At 39.4% G+C, this 20,543-nt stretch overlaps 1 protein-coding gene across 2 annotated transcripts; it reads left to right on the top strand.

The window, feature by feature from the left end:
- The first annotated feature begins 43 nt into the window (after positions 1–43).
- On the top strand, positions 44–16,116 carry pank4 (pantothenate kinase 4 (inactive)). 2 transcript variants are annotated; one of them, XM_042509506.1, is made up of 20 exons: positions 44–167; positions 624–706; positions 3,404–3,612; positions 4,232–4,415; positions 5,393–5,485; positions 6,004–6,157; positions 6,523–6,704; positions 6,878–6,959; positions 7,129–7,229; positions 8,280–8,285; positions 9,076–9,231; positions 9,851–9,963; positions 11,059–11,146; positions 11,400–11,551; positions 12,373–12,428; positions 12,550–12,599; positions 12,840–12,944; positions 13,027–13,127; positions 13,355–13,423; positions 14,843–16,116. In XM_042509506.1, exons 1-20 carry the CDS (start codon positions 44–46, stop codon positions 15,084–15,086), a joined length of 2,352 nt encoding a protein of 783 aa, XP_042365440.1. In that variant the 3' UTR covers positions 15,087–16,116. The 2 variants fall into 2 exon arrangements, with proteins under 2 accessions (XP_042365440.1, XP_042365448.1); XM_042509514.1 differs by lacking the exon at positions 8,280–8,285.
- The last annotated feature ends 4,427 nt before the right edge of the window (positions 16,117–20,543 follow it).

Raw genomic sequence — 20,543 nt, 5'->3', positions numbered from 1 at the left:
TACGCACGCCCAGTACGTACGCAGCGTCAAATCGCTGCCGACCATGGCGGAATGTGTTCGTCTGGACAGCAGCACAAGTGGTCACACCATGGACAAAAGCATCACTCTTCCACCCGACGAAATATTCCGCAATTTGGAGAACGCAAAGCGGTTCGCGATAGACATAGGTACCTGAGAATATAGACGTTTTCTTTCTTTCTTCAGCCACTTTGGCGCGATCGTAGCTAGTGTGTTTATGAAGCAGCTGTGCCGCAGCCTGATACTATGACAACACATGACTTTAAGTGAAGGTAAACAACACAAAGCTAACGTTAGCCGCTTCAAATCGCGTCTGATTTGACTTTTGCATGACAGCGAGTCAGTTTAGCTTGATAACGGAAGTCTTGGGGAGGTTTCAGGGTTATCTCTGTGTGCGAAAACGGATTTGTTTCAAACAAACCTGCCCAACTTTGACAACTGATGTTAGCCGCTAGCTAGCTTCCGCTAAGGTGAAGTCACCTGTGTTTGTGTAGCTAACGGTAACTTTACAGAGCACGAAGCGTTAAATCTGGATCCTAATCCGACGTGTCAGCTGTATAACGGGTTTCTGATCGGGCGTTGTCCACGTTGTTTTGCTTTAACAGGTGGATCTCTCACAAAGCTCGCCTACTACTCAACTGTGCAACATAAGGTGGCCAAAGTGCGATCTTTCGACCACACGACAAAGGTAATCATCCGCTGTCCATCAGTTTCTGTCAAAGCTCTGGCGTCCTGAGGATTGTGCCATGTTTTTACACTTTACACAGAGCACGAACTGCACGGTAGCCTGCATTTATTTATGTCAAAAACCAGATAGACCTAAGGGACTGTTCGTCATTTATGAGGGGGGAGGTATGTCACATATTTTTCTACGCACTGGGGAGAGACTAGGGTTCCCACGGTCATGGAAAACCTGGCAAAGTCATTGAATTTAATCACATAATCCAGGCCTGGAAAAGTCGTCAAAATCATTGAAAGTTTTGGTGAAAATCGTGGAATTAGTTGTGTGTAATATATTGAACTATTATGATATTTAATATATATATATAGATTTTGTATCTGATGACCTAACATAACTAAGTCGATGTGTGACAACATTTTGGTCCCATTATGTTTTTGTTGTAATGTAATTTTTGGTGATTTAAAAAAAAGAAATTGATGAAATTTTAATAGAAAACTTTTATAAAATGATTTTTAGATTTTATTTTGGGTTTAGAAGGCATTTTCTATAAAAAGTTTTGTCGAATTTTTAAATTCTTTAAAAAAATTAATAAATTGGAAATTCATTTTTTCTTTAAAGTTATAGACAGTTTCATTATTTTTTGGGGTTTTTATTTATGAAGAATTTCAAAAAGTATGTTTTCTTTAAAAAAAAAAAAAAGTCAAAATGGCACCGTTTATGACAGCCGGGGACTGTGAAATCAGGAATTATTGCTGGATTTTCACATTTCTGACGGTCCTACTGAAATTATGTTTGAAAAGAGTTTGAAACTTAAACGACTGGAAACATTTTGATTTCTTTTTCTATGATGCGGGAACCCTGAGGAACTGATGTATTTCATATTTGCTGAGTGGAGAGGCAAATTTATATAGCTGTATTTTTGTAAAAAAAAAAAAATATTATTAACACTGATTTTCCTTTTTTAATTTCCAAAATTATACCATTTAGCCAGAAACTGTAAAAACAGAAATTAATTTAAATATCCAAAGATCCTTGGTATAGTTGCAGCAGTATACTGGTGTCAGGGTGTATTGTGGTATAGAATTGATGGTTATTAAATAGATATACATTTGCTTATCTCTGATATTGAAAAAACATTTTATCCTGATCTCTAGTTTCCACGTACACAGCAGTCGCTTTCCACATGAAACAATAAACAGCGGGGTGCTGAGTTGGGTTATTTACCGTGTTTCAATGTTGATTGTAGCAGGTTGATTTTCATGGTCCGGTTTGAAGAGTCCTGTTATGGTAATCCAAAAAATATTTACAAGTAACAACAAAAACTTGAAACCTTCAACAGAATTTGAAAACTGTGTGCTGGTGTCTTCCTGAGCTGACTAATTAACTAACTGATGACAGCTGGGACGCCATCCCAACTATCCCACATCCCTTAGTGATTCAGGGCTTCAAAATAAGAGCACATACAAAAATGAATGGAAAAAATCTACTTCTATGTTAACCATGTACAAAAAGTAAGATACAGATCAAAAACGTTTTGGGCTTAGTTATCAAATATAAGTGATGGAGCTCTTTGCTGGCAGTATATAGTTGTGTGCCAAACATAAGTAATGTTGTTTTTATTATTCTACATGTTTGATTTTTTAGATTAGATTTTGAAAGTGTTTTCTTTTCCTAATTACTATTATTATTGTTATTATTAATAAGGTCTTAATTGATATTAAAATGTCTTAAATCTTTCAGAAGTCTTAAAAATGCTCAGACGTGGGTAAATATGATTTTATGAGTCCTTTTATTTTCTGATGTTGCATTGTAACATTTTAAAATTACTGTTAACATCTCTTCTTCCTCTTTTTCTTCTTCCTCTTCTTTGTTATTATTATTTTTATTTAAAACATAAATGCCAAATTTCTTGTTTTATATTACAGTAAATATTTGGGCAAATCTGTCCCTTAACCTGAGTAACTGATGTTGGTTCTTTTTACTCAATTTTGGTTGTTGTGCAATTGGTCTTAAATTTTCTTTCCATTAAAAAGCCTTAAAAAGTCTTAAATCTAGCTTGCCCTAAACTGGAAGACCCATGCACCCAGAGAGGCTCAAGGAAAAATATATGTAGCTTTGGGAGGGTAACAAAAAGCAAAAGTCCCAGCCATGCCACTGCCCTCCTCTGACAAGTAAAAAACATTCCCTAACACACTAACTAAACAGAAAAGAAAACATTTCCAGTGAAACTCAAACCAGCCCTGCAGGTATAGTTCACTTCTCTGCTCTGTCCACATGCTTAAAATACTACAGTTATACTGTAGTTTCCCCAGTAACATGCAAAAACACACCACATAAAGTTCAGTCCTTACACGTCACTGTTTGAGCTCATTGTAAACTTTATGCTGACTCAGCCACTGCGGGTTACAAAATGACGGTCAAAGTTCAGCTCTGATTTTAAATGACATTAAAAAGATGTCAGAAAGTCTAATGCGTATTTGTGTTGTCTTTGTGATGTCACGTTGGCAGGGCAGGTTTAGCTTTTTCCAGTTTGATTGCAAAACTTGTGTTAAAGTGGATCGATGACCTCTCACCTAGTTGGGTGAACCGGACGGCCACGCTCAACAGAGCTATCGGCGTTGCCCTCTAGTAGAGCTAGTGTCAATGGCAGGATGTAATCAAGTATTCACCTTCTTTGTGTTTCCGTGTCCTCTGTGTCCTCAGGAGGCTTCCAGCGACAAGCTCTATGAAATCTCCGTGCAGGAAGAGGTCACCGCACGCCTGCACTTTATCAAGTTTGAAAATGCCTACATTGAAACGTGCTTGGACTTCATCAAAGACCACCTGGTCAACACAGACACCAAAGTTATCAAAGCGACGGGTGGAGGGGCGCACAAGTTTAAAGAGCTCATTGAGAGGAAGCTCGGACTCAAGTGAGTAAACAAAGCAGCTGTGAAAATAGCAGAAACGGCTGGACTGTAGACACGACTACAGAAAAACAGAAAGGGAGGTGAATATCTGGCATATTCTGGAAGAGGAAGTTTGAATAGACAATGGCCCTCAGCCTTTGTGGTGACTGATTCAGATTCAAACCGATACCCTTTCCTTTTCCTGTGAATAAGACAAAAAACGTTATTGTTTAGGAGACCTCGTGAGAATAATCTAAAAAATATCTGCTGTTTACTGGCCTGCAAACTGTGTCAGACACTTTGTTTGCTGACCAAACATCGTGCAATGAAATCAGAGCGTTCACATGATGGTTGATTTGTTATTGTCTGTATCCATACGCCATTAACAAAGCATTAGGGGACGTACATATGTCGATTTTTCAGCTTTTCAGGAGTAATTCAGCTCAGAGAAAGGGGGACTAATCTGTGAGATTAGCAGCTGCAGAGAGCTGCTCTGTCTGCAAAAATAAAAATGTATTATAAAAATAAAGAATAATGCTCATTATACCGACTGATTTACCACACGGAGGACAGTCTGATGCCTCGTCTGTATTTCACATTTGGCTGAGAATGATTTAATCTAGTGGACTCTCCCTTGTTGCAGAGTGGACAAAGAGGACGAGATGACCTGTCTCATCAAAGGCTGTAACTTTGTGCTGAGGAACATCCCCCACGAGGCGTTCGTTTACGCCAAACACGCCGACTCCGAGTTCCGCTTTCAGACCACTCAGCCGGACATCTTCCCGTACCTGCTCGTAAACATCGGCTCCGGGGTGTCCATCGTCAAGGTAGTAACCAAGTTTCGGGAGTGTTTTAGCAAAGCAGGTTTATGTTTTAACAAATTATACAGAGCTGTCATAATCCATTAATTTATGAGACAAAATCACAAATCACTCTCTGGATTCAGCTTCTCCACAGTTGCTGTTTCTTTCTGTTTTACATCACTGAACACTGAATATCTCCTGGATTTAGACTCATGATCAAATAAAACAAGACACGTGAAGACGTCGAGCATTTTTCTTTTACAGACCAAACAGTTAAATGAGACAAAAACTGTCAGATTGATCAATAATGATAATTTTTTGCTGCATTCCAAAAACTAAAGCATATTCTGGGTTTTGTTAAGGTATATAGACTGCTGGTATGTTTTTTTTTTTTAATTTTACAAACATTTTTGATATATTTCAGAAACAAGAGGTTGTTCCAGCTGAAAGATTTTAAATAACTTATCCAGCTCCAATTTAACAGATATATTTGTGTAACATAAATATTATACAATATGTAAAAGAAATGTCTTGAATACAGACCAAATTTCAGGATAAAGCTCAAACCAGTTTGTACACAGTATTTCTTAATTCTTTACATGCAAATATCTTGTTGGCAGGACAACATAACACACCAGTTAATGGTGTGACGTTTTTAAGAATATTTTTGTTGTTTAGCATATTATCAGCTTTCAGTGCATATTATCATCATGAATCAGCATTAATAAATATTGGTAAATATGTTTTTTAACATCTGTATTGTCATTTGTTTTTAAAACTTTAAAAGTGTTAGTTTGGCTGCACAGAAAGTGTTTGTCCTCGTTATGTAGCTATAAAGGAACAAACCTTCAAATTAAAATGCTCTCAAGTGTGACCTCGAGTTGACTTTTTCTGTGCGTAAAAATGGCCGACTCAGCAAGACTACATCCTGTGTTTGTTGTGCAAGTTTTTTTTCCAGCTGACTAACCTCTGTGTAATCTGGATCTGTCCCTCCTCAACAGGTTGAATCAGAGGACAAATTTGAGCGAATAGGAGGAAGCTCGATAGGCGGAGGAACGTTCTGGGGCCTCGGAGCCTTGCTCACCAAAACAAAGGTATCCTAAATAACTTTTAAAGTCTAACTTTGAAGTCAACCGCTAAAGATTGGCTTCTGAGAGCAGTGTTATTAATAGACTGTATAAGATAACAGACATAGCCACCGTGACGTCACCCAGTGGTTTGAGGATGTTTTGAAGCCTCGATTTTGGCATTTTAATAGAAGTATGACGGAAGTGAACACTGTGGTTGCAGCTTGTCGCTCACAGGGTAGCTCTGTCCTAAAGCATACTCTGGTCTGTTTTACTCTAATATAACCATCATTTACAAAATTACCTTCAAAACTATCAATGGAGACCATAAAGCCTTTGGGAAATGTGGAGAATCAGACTTTTTCACAATCAGACTTCTTTTTGCAACAAACAGAGTCGCCTCCTGCTGGCCTTTAAAATAACGCCGTTTTAGGCACTTCCATACGTGCTTCACTTTTCAGATCCAGCAGCTACATCCACTTTTATACAGTCGACAATATTATATATCCTTACATTCCTGAACTTTGCCCTTTTCTCTCCTGTAGAGATTTGACGAGTTGCTACAGTTGGCCTCAAAAGGACAGCACACGAGCGTGGACATGCTCGTCAAAGATATCTACGGAGGATCTTACGGGTCTTTGGGATTGACCGGAGATCTTATTGCGAGCAGCTTTGGAAAGTCAGCGACTGCTGACAGAGGTGACACATGATGGGCACGTGGATTTTATGTGTATGCGCTGCGGTATTATTTGCCACGTGCCGTCGTTTGTAACTGGATGGCAGCACGTGACAGAAATGAGCAAATCCTGCTTCTGTCCAACTCTGCAGTTTCAGTTTGAAAATATGGAACAGGATTTTGATCCCTAATCTTTGTCCCAATACTCATGATTTTGTTATATTTTCTTTTGCCACTGAACAGAAGAAAGTTGGTTAGAAGATTCTTTATCTGAATACTGAAAAAGTTACTCACATATTTAATATTTGAAACCTTCTGAAGCATTTTCTTAGTGTTTTGTTGTAGACCTTTTTCCTGCATGTTTATATAACTCTGTTCTGCATTGCAGCGTTCTCTAAAGAAGACATGGCCAAGAGCTTACTCCATATGATCAGCAACGACATCGGGCAGCTGGCCTGTCTGTATGCCAAACTGCACAACCTGTCCAGAGTTTACTTTGGAGGCTTCTTCATCAGAGGACACCCCGTCACCATGCACACCATCACCTACAGCATCAACTTCTTCACCAAGGCAAGGGCTCTCCTCTGCCGACCAAAAAACAAACCAACCACACAGTGAACGCAAAGTGTCTCTTTTCCTCAGTTTAGTCTTGAACTTGGTTTGTTATCAGCTGAATTTCACAGTGATTCCCCTACTACCTATATTTTTCTGTCGTTATCTTCATTTGTTTTTTTGTGTTCTAGGGGGAAGTTCAGGCCTTGTTTCTAAGACACGAAGGATATCTCGGAGCCATCGGAGCGTTTCTTAAAGGAGCAGAGGAGGACAGTAAGGAAAACGCTGTTAATGCACATTATTGCCTAAGTTTGGAGTCAGTGGTGTTACTGTGTATGTTTTATTATATTAAATAACAGGCTGAAAGATACGAATGAAATTTAACAGTGTGTGAAGGAAAATTATTTGGCAGTGTCTTTTTTTTTAAATTATACCTCTGTAGATCCAAACCAGTACAGTTGGGGTGAGAATTACGCGGGGAGCTCCGGCCTGATGAGCGTCTCTCCAGATATGAACCCGATGCAGCGAGCGCGCAGCGGAACGGTGAGTCTGCAGTTGATCAGATATGAAGACCCGCAGCTGTGTCGTGTGCCACATGGCACACACTAAAATAAACCTCGTGACCTATTTTCACTCTGCTGCTGGTTCGTTGGTTTTTATTTCACCCACCTTCTTCCATCGTGATGTTTTTATTTTTTTATCTCCTTTATGGAAACACCATCGCACCGCTGTCCTCACTGAATCATAAAACATCATAAAAGACTAGGCCTGTCACGATAATTACGTTATTGACTTCTCAAGGTCAGCAAAAATGACTGAAGTCATATATCCATGTTCACAAATGTACGATGTCGCCTGGGGTGTTTACACGCGTGTTTGTCACAGCCGACATGATGGAAGAATAAACAGCTGGGTTTGGAGATACATTTCCTGTAAAGGAATGACTCTTTTTACCCCTCTGCCAAATGTTTAATATATATTTAAGTGCAACTTTTGTTACTTTTTTTTGTTTGCTTGTGTGGTTGTGTTTTATACATATTTGATTTATTTAGGATATTTTAATAGTTTTTTCTCTCATTCAAATACTAATGTACGACTTATTTTTAGGATTTATTTTTAGGAATTTACTGTAAAAATAATACACGCCATATGTGTATTACAACAGTCATGTGCAACTATGAATAATGGACATTCAGTATCTGTATAAGTGAAAGTGTATATAATATATATTTATAGATTTTAAGTTAATTATTTTTTATTTGAACTAATTTGTTTTTTTAAATTATTTTTTTCCTGTCTGGTGCTCAATCACTTGAGCTGCCGCAGCATGTGAATTATCTTCTTACCTTAACTTAAAATCTTATCTGACAGTTCATTGTTTAAAAGGCAGTACTTGGATTTTTATGCCATAATATTTTCATTATATCTGTGGCATAAAATGATCTTAAAATGACAATAACATCAGTTATTTCTGGGACAACCAAAAGTCCACCAGAAGTAGTTATCGTGGCAGGCCTAACAAAAACATTCATTAATCTTTTCTTTTCATTTCCTCTCCACACACTCGTCTGTCTACCTAACCCTCACCTTCAGTTTCCCGTAAGTACCTCCGTCTGCTTCATGTTTGTGCTCTGGTTTGATGACGTGTGGCTCCTGCTCACGGCGCCTCGTTCTCTCGCTGTAGACGCTCAGCGTTCAGAGACGTCAGACATTCCCTTTGTTCCCCTGCGTGAGGCCGAGAGCGACCTGAGAGCTGAGCTTTGATTGTGCTGAAGATCTTTCTCCTTTGTCGTCTGTTACTAAACTGTTTTTTTTTGTCAAATAATATTCTGTGAAGATGGAAAATAACAATGTTTGATGCGTTTGACAGCTGCTTAGCTTTCTGATTCCTCGGTGTGATACTTTGAGCATGCAGGCTTCCGTAGAGCCTCGGGAGCTGTTAACCTCTGTTAACATTCACACCGCGGAGCTTTTCTCCAGCTTAGTTTTCATTAGTGTGATGCAGGACTGCAGCTGAAATATGAGCTCATCCCTGGTGACTCGCCACTCGAGAAACCTTTATCAGTGTAGTTAGTTCTTTAATTGGCTATTGATTGTGCTCCTATATTAATGAATCTGTTTCCCCTGGCTTTTTAGGAGTAAATCTTTCTAGATCCTTCTCGTCCTTTCTGCATCTTCCTCTCTGCTTTATGTTTGAAAAAAGATACTAACAAAGAGCGAAACCTTCCACCGAATCGCTGGGAAAATTGGACTATTGTGAAATATGTCCCAGAATAAAGGAATGATAGATGACATAGGTTTTGTTTTTCGAGGAGCTGGAAGAGGCAATGAGCAGTCTTAAGTTTGTGGACAAGACAGACAAACGTCCGTGTCTCTTTGTTGTGCCCAGTTTGACATGTTGGAGATGGACCGTCTGGAGAGGAAGCTGGTGAATCTGCCTCTGCTGCAGGACGCTTCATCGTACATCCCCGACACTGTGGACCTCACAGAGGACGCTCTGGCCCGCGAATACTGGCTTTACTGCTTCGAAGAGGCCCTCGACGGGGTAAGATGGCGGCTCATGTATTGGAACACAACAGCAGAGTGTGAAATTACAGTGTGCCATAGGAAAAATCATAGACTGCAGAAAATAAAGGACAAAGCTGCCGGACCTTCAGCATTTGGTTTTTGGACTCCTGTTCGAAAGCCTTGAGTTTGGCATTTTTAGCCATTGCTATCTTGGATTTTCGGTGCCAAAAGTGACCTTATTCGGATGAGAGGGTAGAGCTAGTCTATGTTTGATTTATAGTTAATGTTTAATTGTGAGAATGCTTATTTTCTCTGTGAAAAACAGGTTTAAAATGATGTTCTTACTGAAAAACTGAACATCAGACTCCAGAAAAAAAAAGATTTTTGATACTGGTCTCCAACCAGAACGTCACATTTTCGATTGAATTTGCACTGGACAAAAGTCATAGTTTGATGTCACGTCTGTCACCTGTTATCCATGACTATATAAAACAGAATAGGCAAATATAGCATTTGATGGTATATTTAGTGTTTACAGATAAATTTCTTACGTAAGATGAACTGTTTGTTTTTGTATTTTTTCCCACTTGATGCTTGTGAGCCACAGGCGTCTTGAATGTGTCCGATAAACACTCTTGCTTTTTTTTTCGGATCAGGTGGTTAAGAGAGCTGTAGCGAGCCAGCCTGACATGCCCGAGGCAGCCGAGCGAGCCGAGAAGTTCCGCCAGAAATACAGACATAAGCTTCAGACTCTCCGCCACCAGCCTTTGTAAGGCCCGTTTTTGTTTTTGCATGCATGGCTTCTCTGTTTGACTCAGAGGTTTCTTGTAGTAGATTAGACCTCAAGTCTTTTCTTCGATGTCTGCATTAGCTTCATATCTTCATACCTGCTGTGACTGCCCACATACTCTGTCAATTAAAAAAAAGGAAATCTGTCAAAGGTAAACTGCACCTCCAAGATGACCATTTGTGTATCAGTGACTCACTCCGTGTTACATTGATTTTTTTTTTTTAAATCAAGGTCTTTTTTATTAATGTATTAGGATAAAACGTGTTTAAATTAACATTCACTGTACAGCTTTTTTTTTCTGTGTTATGTTGAATTTGTGAGGAAATTTTCTCCACAGTTAACAAAGAAGCCTTAAATTGAGAACATACTTGAGTAACTGAAGCCATCCATAGGGGTCTGCATTTAACAACAACAAAACTATATTAACTATAAACATCCGCTCCTGTGTTTAATAATGTAAAACGGTAGTTTTTGTAATTGGAGTCTGGATTTCAGTTTCCATTCACTTCTCCATCTGAAAGGGCTGGGAGTTTGTAAACAGATATTTTGATATAGTTTTGCTGTGGTTAATCGTGGCCCCCTTTTATTTAAAATTCATCAAGATTTTTTTTTTCCCCTTTTTGGATTTTTCATTCACTTTGGAGGCGGGCAAGAAAAAAAATTTCTTCAGGAATTTAACAAAACAAGGGGTATATAACATATACAGATGATAATTTGGTGGTTGAAGTATACCTTTAAATCTGTTCACTGTAGGTTTTTAGGAGTTGGTTGTGCTGCATAAGTATATGTGTCAATCAGTAGTTTTACTTCTGTCCGTCCGAATAAACCGCAGTGATATCAGAATGATGAACATGAATGAAACATGAAATTTGACTCAAAAAAGCTGCAGATTTTCAGAAACCAGCTGCATGTTTCATAACAGAGTTGTTGTGTTTTTTGTCAAAGGTCAGTTTCTCTGTTAAAAGCAAACGTTATTTGAAGCAAAACATGAAAATCCCAGTGAAAACTCCCCAGCCCTCGTTGTGCGTATGTTTTTCTCTCTGGCTAATGTAGAGTGCTTCTCTTCTCACCTAGTGCTTATGGATCCCTCACTGTCAGAAGTCTGTTAGACACGAGGGAACACTGTTTAAACGAGTTCAACTTTCCCGATCCCTACTCTAAGGTCTGACTGAACTCTATCAACCTTTCTTATTTTCTTGTGTTTTCTACCTGTGGCCCTCACTGATCTGATTTATCAACTTTTTTTGTTTCCATAGTTTCCATAGTGTTTGACATTTTATCCACACCCCATTATTTAACCTGCAAAACTGGGCAATGCATTCGTTTAAAAATCACATTTTTCTCATGTCTCTGGATTCTTTTATTTTCTTTTATTCTGTGTCATACGTATGCATCACCTCTCTGCCCTCTTGCAGATTAAACAGAGGGAGAATGACATGGCTCTCAAGTACTACCAGAAGGCAGTGAAGTCTCTTGAGGTGTTGAGCTGGGAGGAGAGACAGTTCGCGCTGGTCAGAGGCGTCCTGGCCGGGAACGTCTTCGACTGGGGGGCCAAGGCCGTGTCGGAGTGAGTTAATGGCTTTTATATCCTGCGAGCGGGCTGTTTGATGGGTTTCTGGCTGAGTGCTGGTAGCGGGAGAGGCTCTTATCATGTAGTTTTACGTTTCACAGCTTTGATCGGGGAGTTTTTCACTGCTGCCGTCGTGCGTTTGGCAGAGTTTCATTGTTTTGATAAGTTAGCCACCCGGGGTTAGCCAGAGTGCACACAGTTGGCAGCATGGATTGAAAGTAAACAACTAAAAAATCTATTAAGGTACTAAAGGGCTGCTTAGCAAGCATCCCAGCAATGAATGTGACTGCATCTCGATGCTTCTTCAAGATGTTTTAAAGTTTCTGCTGCAGTTTGAAGCTTTGAGTAAATCTATCCAGGAAAGGTCAACTATGGCCTGCTGTTCTTGGCCAGAAGCGCTGGTTTCTTCACAAAATGGACTGATAAGGATGATTTAAAGCCAGGGATATTATCATGAACTGAACCTGAGATAAGCAGCTAAAGATATTTGTGGCACATTTCATACAAGAGGGCGATTCATAGTTCATTACAGAGCGAAAAAACATAATAAAAGATACAGATTTATAATAAAAGAGAGGAGATATTAGATATAAAAGGTCAAATCAATTACCAAATGATTTTTTAAAAATCACTAAAAATAGCCAAAGTGCAGACAAGAGGTGCAAAGATAAAAGTAATAATTTAAAATGATTTAAAATAAGTCTGTAGTCATCAGCGGTTAGTTTCAGTCTCGAGTGACGGAGAAGTTTGTTGTGATTTTGACACTCTGATGCAAACTTCTGTCTTATATTTGCATGTTTTGTTTTGATGTCGTGCAGCGTCCTGGAGTCTGATCCTGAGTTTGGGTTTGAGCACGCTAAACGACAGTTGGAAGGTATCCAAAATTGTCTCATCTGTCTCTTTTTTTTGTCTTTTTTGTTGTTGAATCTTTATTCAGGCCGATTCTTGAGGTAGTTCCTCAGACTGATTTGTCTCATGTCTTCTTCTCTCCTCAGAGCGTCCGTGGCTCGTTGATTCCTACGACCAGTGGTTTGAGAGACTAAAGGTCAGCCTCTTTCCCGTCTGTTTTTTATTGCAGCATATTGGGTGGGAGGTTAGAGGTTTTATCAAAAGCACGTGACAGCACTGCACGCTGTCCAGACACTGTCAGCGCCTGGCACAGCTGTGTTTTAGCGAGCACAAATTAAATAGCGTTTGTTAGTCATACCAACTGTACTTGCGATAGTGTTTCTGTGTTTTTGACTATTAGTGCTTGAATACAATCCATCCTGGTTTTCTCTTGCAGGGTCCTCCTCATAAGTGTGCCTTGTTTTTCGTAGATAATAGTGGAGTAGACATCATTCTAGGGGTGATGCCTTTTGTCAGAGAGCTTCTCTCTCGAGGAACAGAGGTAAAGAACTCGAACAACATCATCTCAAAAATAATATATCTGATAAAATCTTAATCCCACTTCTCTGTTCGTCTCCCCTCAGGTCGTGTTGGCCAGCAACTCTGGTCCGGCTCTGAATGACGTAACGAACGGCGAACTGCTGATATTGACGGAAAGCATCGCGGCGATGGATCCAGTGATTCAGTGAGTGCTTTTTTAAAAAAAAGACGATTTTAATAAATATAACCTGTAGGCCGCGGCGAATAATCTATGCTCACACAGAGAGCAATACAGAGTCAACTGACTTTTACATAACGTCTTATTATCTTTTCTGAGTAGCTTCTAAAGATGTAATTTTCTCTGTGTGATCTCATGATTTTACTCCTAAAAAGCTTTTTAAAACAGTGACCTCTGGCGTGTTTGTCGTGCAGGGCCGGTCTGAGGGACGACAGGCTGACGCTGGTCCAGAGTGGTTCCAGTTCACCCTGTCTGGATCTGAGGTTTGTTATTCGACATTTTTACTCAACCTTAAATTTTTGTTAGAATCAGTGTCGTGTGTGAGTGCGGTAAAAAAGCGTTTCCATCGAACATGTTTTTGGTGAGCAGTGAACTGAAAGTATCAGTTTGTAGTTAATGAGCGTGAATGTTGTTCACACTGGTGACACTTAACAACACTCACGCTGTGTTTTCGGGACCCGGCATGCTGTGGTTTTGTCGAAGATGGCCTCCGTGTCAATTTGTGTTCCCCCTACCTAAACCTGAACAAAACCTGTTCCTTTAATACCCACAGAGAGGGGTGCTGCGCAATTTAACAGGAGGAAGACACTATTTTAGTGGGGAGCGCAGCCTGACCCCAAACACAAATCCTAAAATTAACCTGCCTTGTTCAAGTGCTTTTCTTAGGCAGCACATTTTGAGACACTTTATACGTGTGAAACTAAGATAAAGTCCAGCACATCTACACAGTTTATGTCCCTGTTAGTAAAAAAAAGATTTAATCATCAAATTTAATTATTGTAATTCTTCCGTTATTTTAGTTTATTTATCAACCAACACCCTTTTTGTGAGTCACGCGTTGCGGGTACTGGACCCAACGCAGGACTCTGAAACAGACTTCGACGCAACCCCCACATGTCGAGTGCAGCTGGCAATTCAGACAACACAGGTACCAGCACCGGTGCTGCTGAAGCCAGAGTTTTATGAGCAAATCAATACAGATTACTACAAAAAAACAACATTTTTATGCAATTAATGCTCACCAGGTGTGAAAAAACAAGTCAGAATGTCGACCACATCTGCGACGACATTGAGACGACACACGATGAAGTATCAAATCACAATTAGGAAATATCTACATGTGACTGATGATATTTTATGCAAAACAAAACTGAGGAAAAAAACAGTTAAGTTTTAGGGTGAACTGGGTTTAAATTTTAAAATTGTGAACTATGAACATGAACTACATCCTTTTAATGTGTGAACTGAGCTTTGAGCTGAAGCGTGAACGTGCACAGCACATTTCTGAGATGCGTTTTATCACCGTTTATGAAGAGTTAGGTTTGTGCTGCACATTTCCACTTTTTAACAGCAAGTCATCGGAGAGATCTGGTGAAGAGCTCATAGACCTGCTGTATTATGGTCATCTAGTGCAGCAAACAATTCATTTCAATTCAGTTTTATTTATAAAGCCCATTATCACAAAACACAGTTTGCCTCAGAGGGTTTTACAGCATAACACATCCCTCTGTCCTGAGACGAAGGGAAAACTCCCCAAAAAACCTGTAACGAGGGGAAAAGTGGAAGAAAGTGGAAGAGCGGCAGAGGGAGATCCGACTTCCAGGACGGACAGATGTGCAATAGATGTCGTAAATGACAATTAAGTCACAAAATGTTATGGTCTCTATCGTTTCCTTCCTTAGCCGTCTGGACAAAGTGCTGGCGATGGTGGTGCGGGAGCGAAAAACCGACCTGGTGATCATCGAGGGAATGGGCCGAGCCATTCACACCAACTACTACGCCATGCTCAGCTGCGAGAGTCTCAAGATGGCCGTCATCAAGAACTCGTGGCTGGCTGACCGGCTGGGAGGAAAGCTGTTCAGTGTCGTCTTCAAGTACGAGGTACCGGCTGCGGGTCACCACTCTGCGGCGCTGACGCCCTCGTGAGTGCGACAGAGCTCCGGTTTGAGCAGGACACAACGCCGAAGTCGAGCAACCGGAAACGGATTAGCTCTGAATGTAAGGACGATGGTCGTGTACTGCCACTAAGTGAATGACTGATTGCAGCTGATTGTAAAATAGCGGCGAGTTTCACAGGTGATCACTGGCAGGGAGGTTTTACATTTCATTTTTGTTGATTTTGGCGCTGGTTTACATGGTTGCTTTCTCACAGGTCTCTGTCCGATATCCTGTACAATCACTTAGTTTGCTACGATCATCACTGCCGCTTTGATCTCATCCAGCGTCCGGAGGATGTTTTCATCACTGGCTGGTAAACTTTAGCAGACTTATGACAGATGAGATCTTCAGCTTTTAGAAAAATCAATGAACAACATTGATTAATTCATTTCGCATCAGTCACTGACATGCTGCCAACAGGCGACACTGTGCACCGTAATGTGCGTGAGATTCTTTGGCTGGTGTGTGTTAGAGAGAGAGAGCCGCAGGAGTAATTACAGCTTTCAGCGGAAACACTTTTTACATAAAGTGCGTCTAATGTGCCTTGAGGCCGACATGATAAAAGCATCATTCACTCAGATTGCTTTTAATTCCTGTTGAAATACGACAGAAATATCTGCGTTTGTTCCCAGCAATCTCATGCTAAAGACAGGGAAGAATCTCCTGTTTTTTTGTTTGTTTGTTTGTTTTTTATTACTGAAAATGAATTAATTGAGATTGAAAGGAGACACACCAGGTGAAAAGGGTCAACTTTTCAACTAACAGATAGCACCATGAAACTTCCCCAGTTTTCTAAAATATTATGTTAGAATATGCAGATTATGCATTATCTAATTAAAGATGTGCTTGTTTGCATACATTTCCAGAATCCAAAATCAATTTTTCACCATGCTTTTAGGAATAAAAAGAAATATAAATCAGAGCTATGAATGATATATAAACAAACGCCTCTGTGAGCTGTGATAACCTTCAAAATATTAGAAAAGTGTAGAAAAATTTGGTGTTTAAAAGTGAGAAATAACTTGTGTAGTAAAATTCCATACGCTTTTAGACTAAAAAAAGACTAGGGTAAAATGTTTAACTAATAGAAATCACCACGAAACTTCCCCAGCTGATCACCTCGAATAAGACAGTTATTTTTTGTATTTCAAGTTTTTCGATATTTTATTTTTAAATATGAAAATCAGGCACTGTATAATCAAATATGTGCTTTCTGCAGACATTTCAAGAGCATTGGATAAAGCCAGGCTCAAAACTCTTGCTTCACTTTGTTGTCCTTTTAGAGTCAATAGGAATTTTGGATTTCTTAATTACTCCAGAAATCAGAAAATACTGTCAACGACCATTTAAAAAAATCAAATTTTCACCATGTTTTGGGGAATAAAATGTTGTATAAATTAGGCTATGAATTATATATAAACAAAGCCCTCTGTAGAAACTTTACAATATATACAGGAATAAATTGGAAAGTTTTGTGTATTTTAGTGCTACATAAGTTGAGATTTTTGGGGAAAAATTGGGTAATAGATCATTAAAACTTTTCCAGTTGATTATTTCAATCAAAACAAATATTTTTTTGTGGTATAATTTTTCAAAAATGTCATATTTAAATATGCAAATGATGTATTATCTAGTTAAATATGTGCTTTTCATTTCCAGAGCAGAAATCAGGATTTGAATTAACACCTAAATACCTGTTTTGGATGGATGTTTCTTTCCATTAGTTTGATGGAAAAACTTCAACAAAAAAAAAGTCCAAAAATCTAAAAACTGACCAGTGTTTTCACCTGGGATGTCTCGAAATGAATGATTGTCTCTTGTGTGTCTGTTAATGTGGCATCAGGGAAATAAATGTTTGATCAGAGGAAGAAGCAGCAAAGAGATTTGGCGGTGTTCCTCCACAAGGTGGCAGTATTCTACTGTGACGTGGGTTTTTTTTTTTTTTAATGATTTCTTAAATCCTTACTAAAAGGTGCTTGGTGTCAGAATTAACACAGCATATTTCAGGTTAAATATTTGAACTGTCTCAGAACAAAGCATCACATTTTTGTCACTGCAGCCAACCACAGATTGAGTGTAATTAACTGGCATGCATGAGTACAAGCTCTAATCCTAAATCAAAAAATGCAATTATTTAAAGGCAATAATGCTGCAGCATCTCGTGACAAACACCAGTCACTGTGTGATTGTGAAGTGGCTGCTGACTTCATCGTGAAAATATAAATTCAAGGCAATACCTGATTTCAATCTGCCTTGGCGTGAAAATGTTTCCTAGAAGTTACTTGACATGCGGACTCACATTTCAGTATTACGTTCAGTATTGTATGTATGTGTGATAACTGCATCACTTCCATTAAGCGCACCAAGCACAAATTTTGTGTATTATTCTCCTGACAATCGATTACAATTAAATGATGAAAACCTTTTATTTTATTCCTTTTTATCCGTGTGTGTGAGTTCATTTCTCTGCGTGTGTGTCGGGGGAGTTTGCAGTCGTGCAGAGGAGCAGGCAGAGTTGAAAGTTGTCCCATATTAAAAAACCCAACGTGCCCCCGGCGGTATAAAAGCTCGACACCCTGGTATGTGGTGGTTGATGCCTGCTGGGGAGCTGTGGGCTGATAATGCATGAGGAGGCCTGGCAGGGGGTCCTCCTGCTTTCGCTCTCGCTCATCACTATGACTGCCAAAACACACACACACACACACACACACACACACACACACACACACACAAAAATCAGTTCTGCAAGACGCCCTTGTGGGTTTAGTGACATCTATGTATAACATATGTAAGGCTCTGGTTTTGTTTTTGTATGTTTTTTCTTACTGTGTGGTATTTAATGTGAACGGGATTGTTTCCTTGCAGCATCAGTGAACTCATGGACACATCAGGAGACAACGGACCCCCAAATATTCTCAAAACGGTGTGCTTTTTGCAGTCATTTTGCTTCTCTCAATGACATTTTTCAGATGAACCAGAACTCACAGTTAAAAGAGGTCTGAAAAGTATAAGAAAAGCACCAAGATTTAGAGTGTTTTACTGTATTTTGGAAAAGTGGGACATCTCTGTTAGATATTTTTACTGCCAGTTGTTACAGTGTACTTGAAAGTGCTTGGATTTAAAGGTCCAGCATTTAGGGGGTTCACTGGAAAAATGGAGTTTAAGTACATTTTCTTTAGTGTATAATCACTTGAAAATAAGAATTGTTCTGTTTTTGTTACCTCAGAATGAGCCGTTTATATCTACAAAGGGAGTCTTTGCCTGCGGATATCACCGTGCTGCACTGCCATGTTTCTACAGCCGCCCGAAATGGATGAGCCAAACTCCGGCTCTAGATAGGGCCATTCACATTTTTACGCCAGTCTTTGTAGTTAGCAGCCCCTCTGCAGCAAGAGTGTTGGGAAAAACAGTTTTTTAGACGTCAAATTTCTTTATTCAGTCTTTTTTACAGGTATGAAGAGACCCCTGCGGATAATTCAGCGTCTGGATCTTAAGTTATTAAATAAAAGAAGGAAGCACACATGAGATAGGGCGAGGAGGTCGGGCTTCCAGAGGGAGCTTTGCATTGAAACGGGGCCAGTTTCTGTGTTTCGGGCATCTGATCAGGATACCTTCTGGGCACGTCCAACTGGTTGGAGGCCCCGGGGCAGACCCAGAACAAGTTCAAGGGATTATATGTCTTATCTGGCCTATGGGGACGCCTCAGGATCCCCCAGGAAGAGCTGGGAAACGTGCTGTGGAGAGGTACGTCTGGAGTACTTTGCTCGGCGTGCTGCCTCAGTGACCTCGCCAGGATAAGCGGATAAATGAATGGAAAGATGGAGATTAGCAGGTGCTTAGCTTGTTCTCTGTCTGCGATGAGACAAACCACGTAGAAGAAACACTAATTTATAATGTGAAACTGCTTTATTCACTGTTTTTCTAGTTTAAATCACCCGGTCTGTTTGTTTTTTAGAGGAAGAGAACTCTGCGGGTAATTTGGCTCCTGAACAATGAACCTGAAGGACTTCTAACCAGGAGAAGCAATGCAGTCCTCACTGCTGTGTACCACAAAATCCCCCCAAATCTTACCTTCAACTCTGGTGTTTGGACAAAGAGTAAACTGTACATCAGATGTTTGATGTTCATAAAAAGTCTGAGGGAGGCTCGAAACGATTTCAGCAGAAAGTTTTCTTTTCACTCCCACAAGTTCTTGTGAAAGCATAAACGTAAAAAAAATTTTAAAAATTTATTTTTGGTTAGCTTAGTTTTTAAAAAAAATTATATTACATTTTAATTTAAAAATTGGCCTGTAATCTCAGTCCTCAAACACGTGTTTTAAATGTTTGTGTTTAAATGTTTTGAAAATGTTCTTCCTGTAACATTGTGGGAACGTTTTATAAAAGAACATTAAACATCTTCACTATGTTGCACAAATAATGTTACGTCTTAGTCTGGATTTAACCTCATAGTGGCATTATTTGAATAGAAAAAAATTCTTAAAACGTTTGTTGAACATTAATTATTAAAATGTTAATGTTGATTAAAAGGTTTCCTTTAAAACATTATTGCAACTTGTAGGTAACATTAGCCAGTGTTGTGGGAACGTTCCCTGCTGGCTCAAACTGGCAGAATCAACCAAGCAAGTCGAAAGTAATTTTGAGTCGCAGCTCAGTTTTGAAATGTATTATTACATTTTACGGAAAACAGTGGCAACCCTGAGAACTCTCAGGTGCATCGCATGAACTTGAGTATTTAGTTGAGATCCACACTGACACTCTGCACAAACGCTTCCCTTTGAAGCACGGAGCACGTCACCTGGCACAAAGTTACAGCTTTTACAGACTTGTCTCTGCAGCTGCAGTGGCACAAACCTTTTATCACACGGCTCTTCACTGTGTAACTTTCTAATTACAGGCAAATCTCTGATACCGACAGGCCCTGAGAAAACAGAGCGGCATTGACCAAAACTGTTTGCATAACACTAATTACTGTAGTTACAGTAAACACTGATTTCAAAAGACATTTTTCTGTCTTGAGCTTCGAATTCAAAACACGGTAGCTGAAGCTTTTGTGGATTCTGAGTAACAATAACATCAATTTGATTGGTCATGTGACCTGAATCGCACAATGCAGCGCTTTGTGTATCTCCATGTTTTAGACACATGTAAATACAGGAAGTTCCTCTTTTGTCCTATGGGTAATTTATAGTGGCTTTATCCTGACAAATTGTATTTGTAAGTGATTTACTCGACTTAATGTGTTAAAGGGATAGAGCTTACTGAACTGGGATGTTCAAACAGTGTCAGTTATCAGAGCCAAAATGTTAATACTGCCTTCAATAGGACACATTCTCCAGGCTCCTTCTGTCATACTGAAGTGGCTCTCAACCTTTTTTTTCCAACATACCGGATGTTATTTAACGTTAATTTAGAAAAAAGCGGATAGTGGGACAATTATACACAA

This window comes from Plectropomus leopardus, chromosome 2 (genome assembly GCF_008729295.1).
Source record: "Plectropomus leopardus isolate mb chromosome 2, YSFRI_Pleo_2.0, whole genome shotgun sequence".
In the NCBI taxonomy this organism is placed as follows: domain Eukaryota; kingdom Metazoa; phylum Chordata; class Actinopteri; order Perciformes; family Serranidae; genus Plectropomus; species Plectropomus leopardus.
Note: the sequence above shows the minus strand (reverse complement) of the source record. Positions and strands in the feature narration are given on the sequence as shown.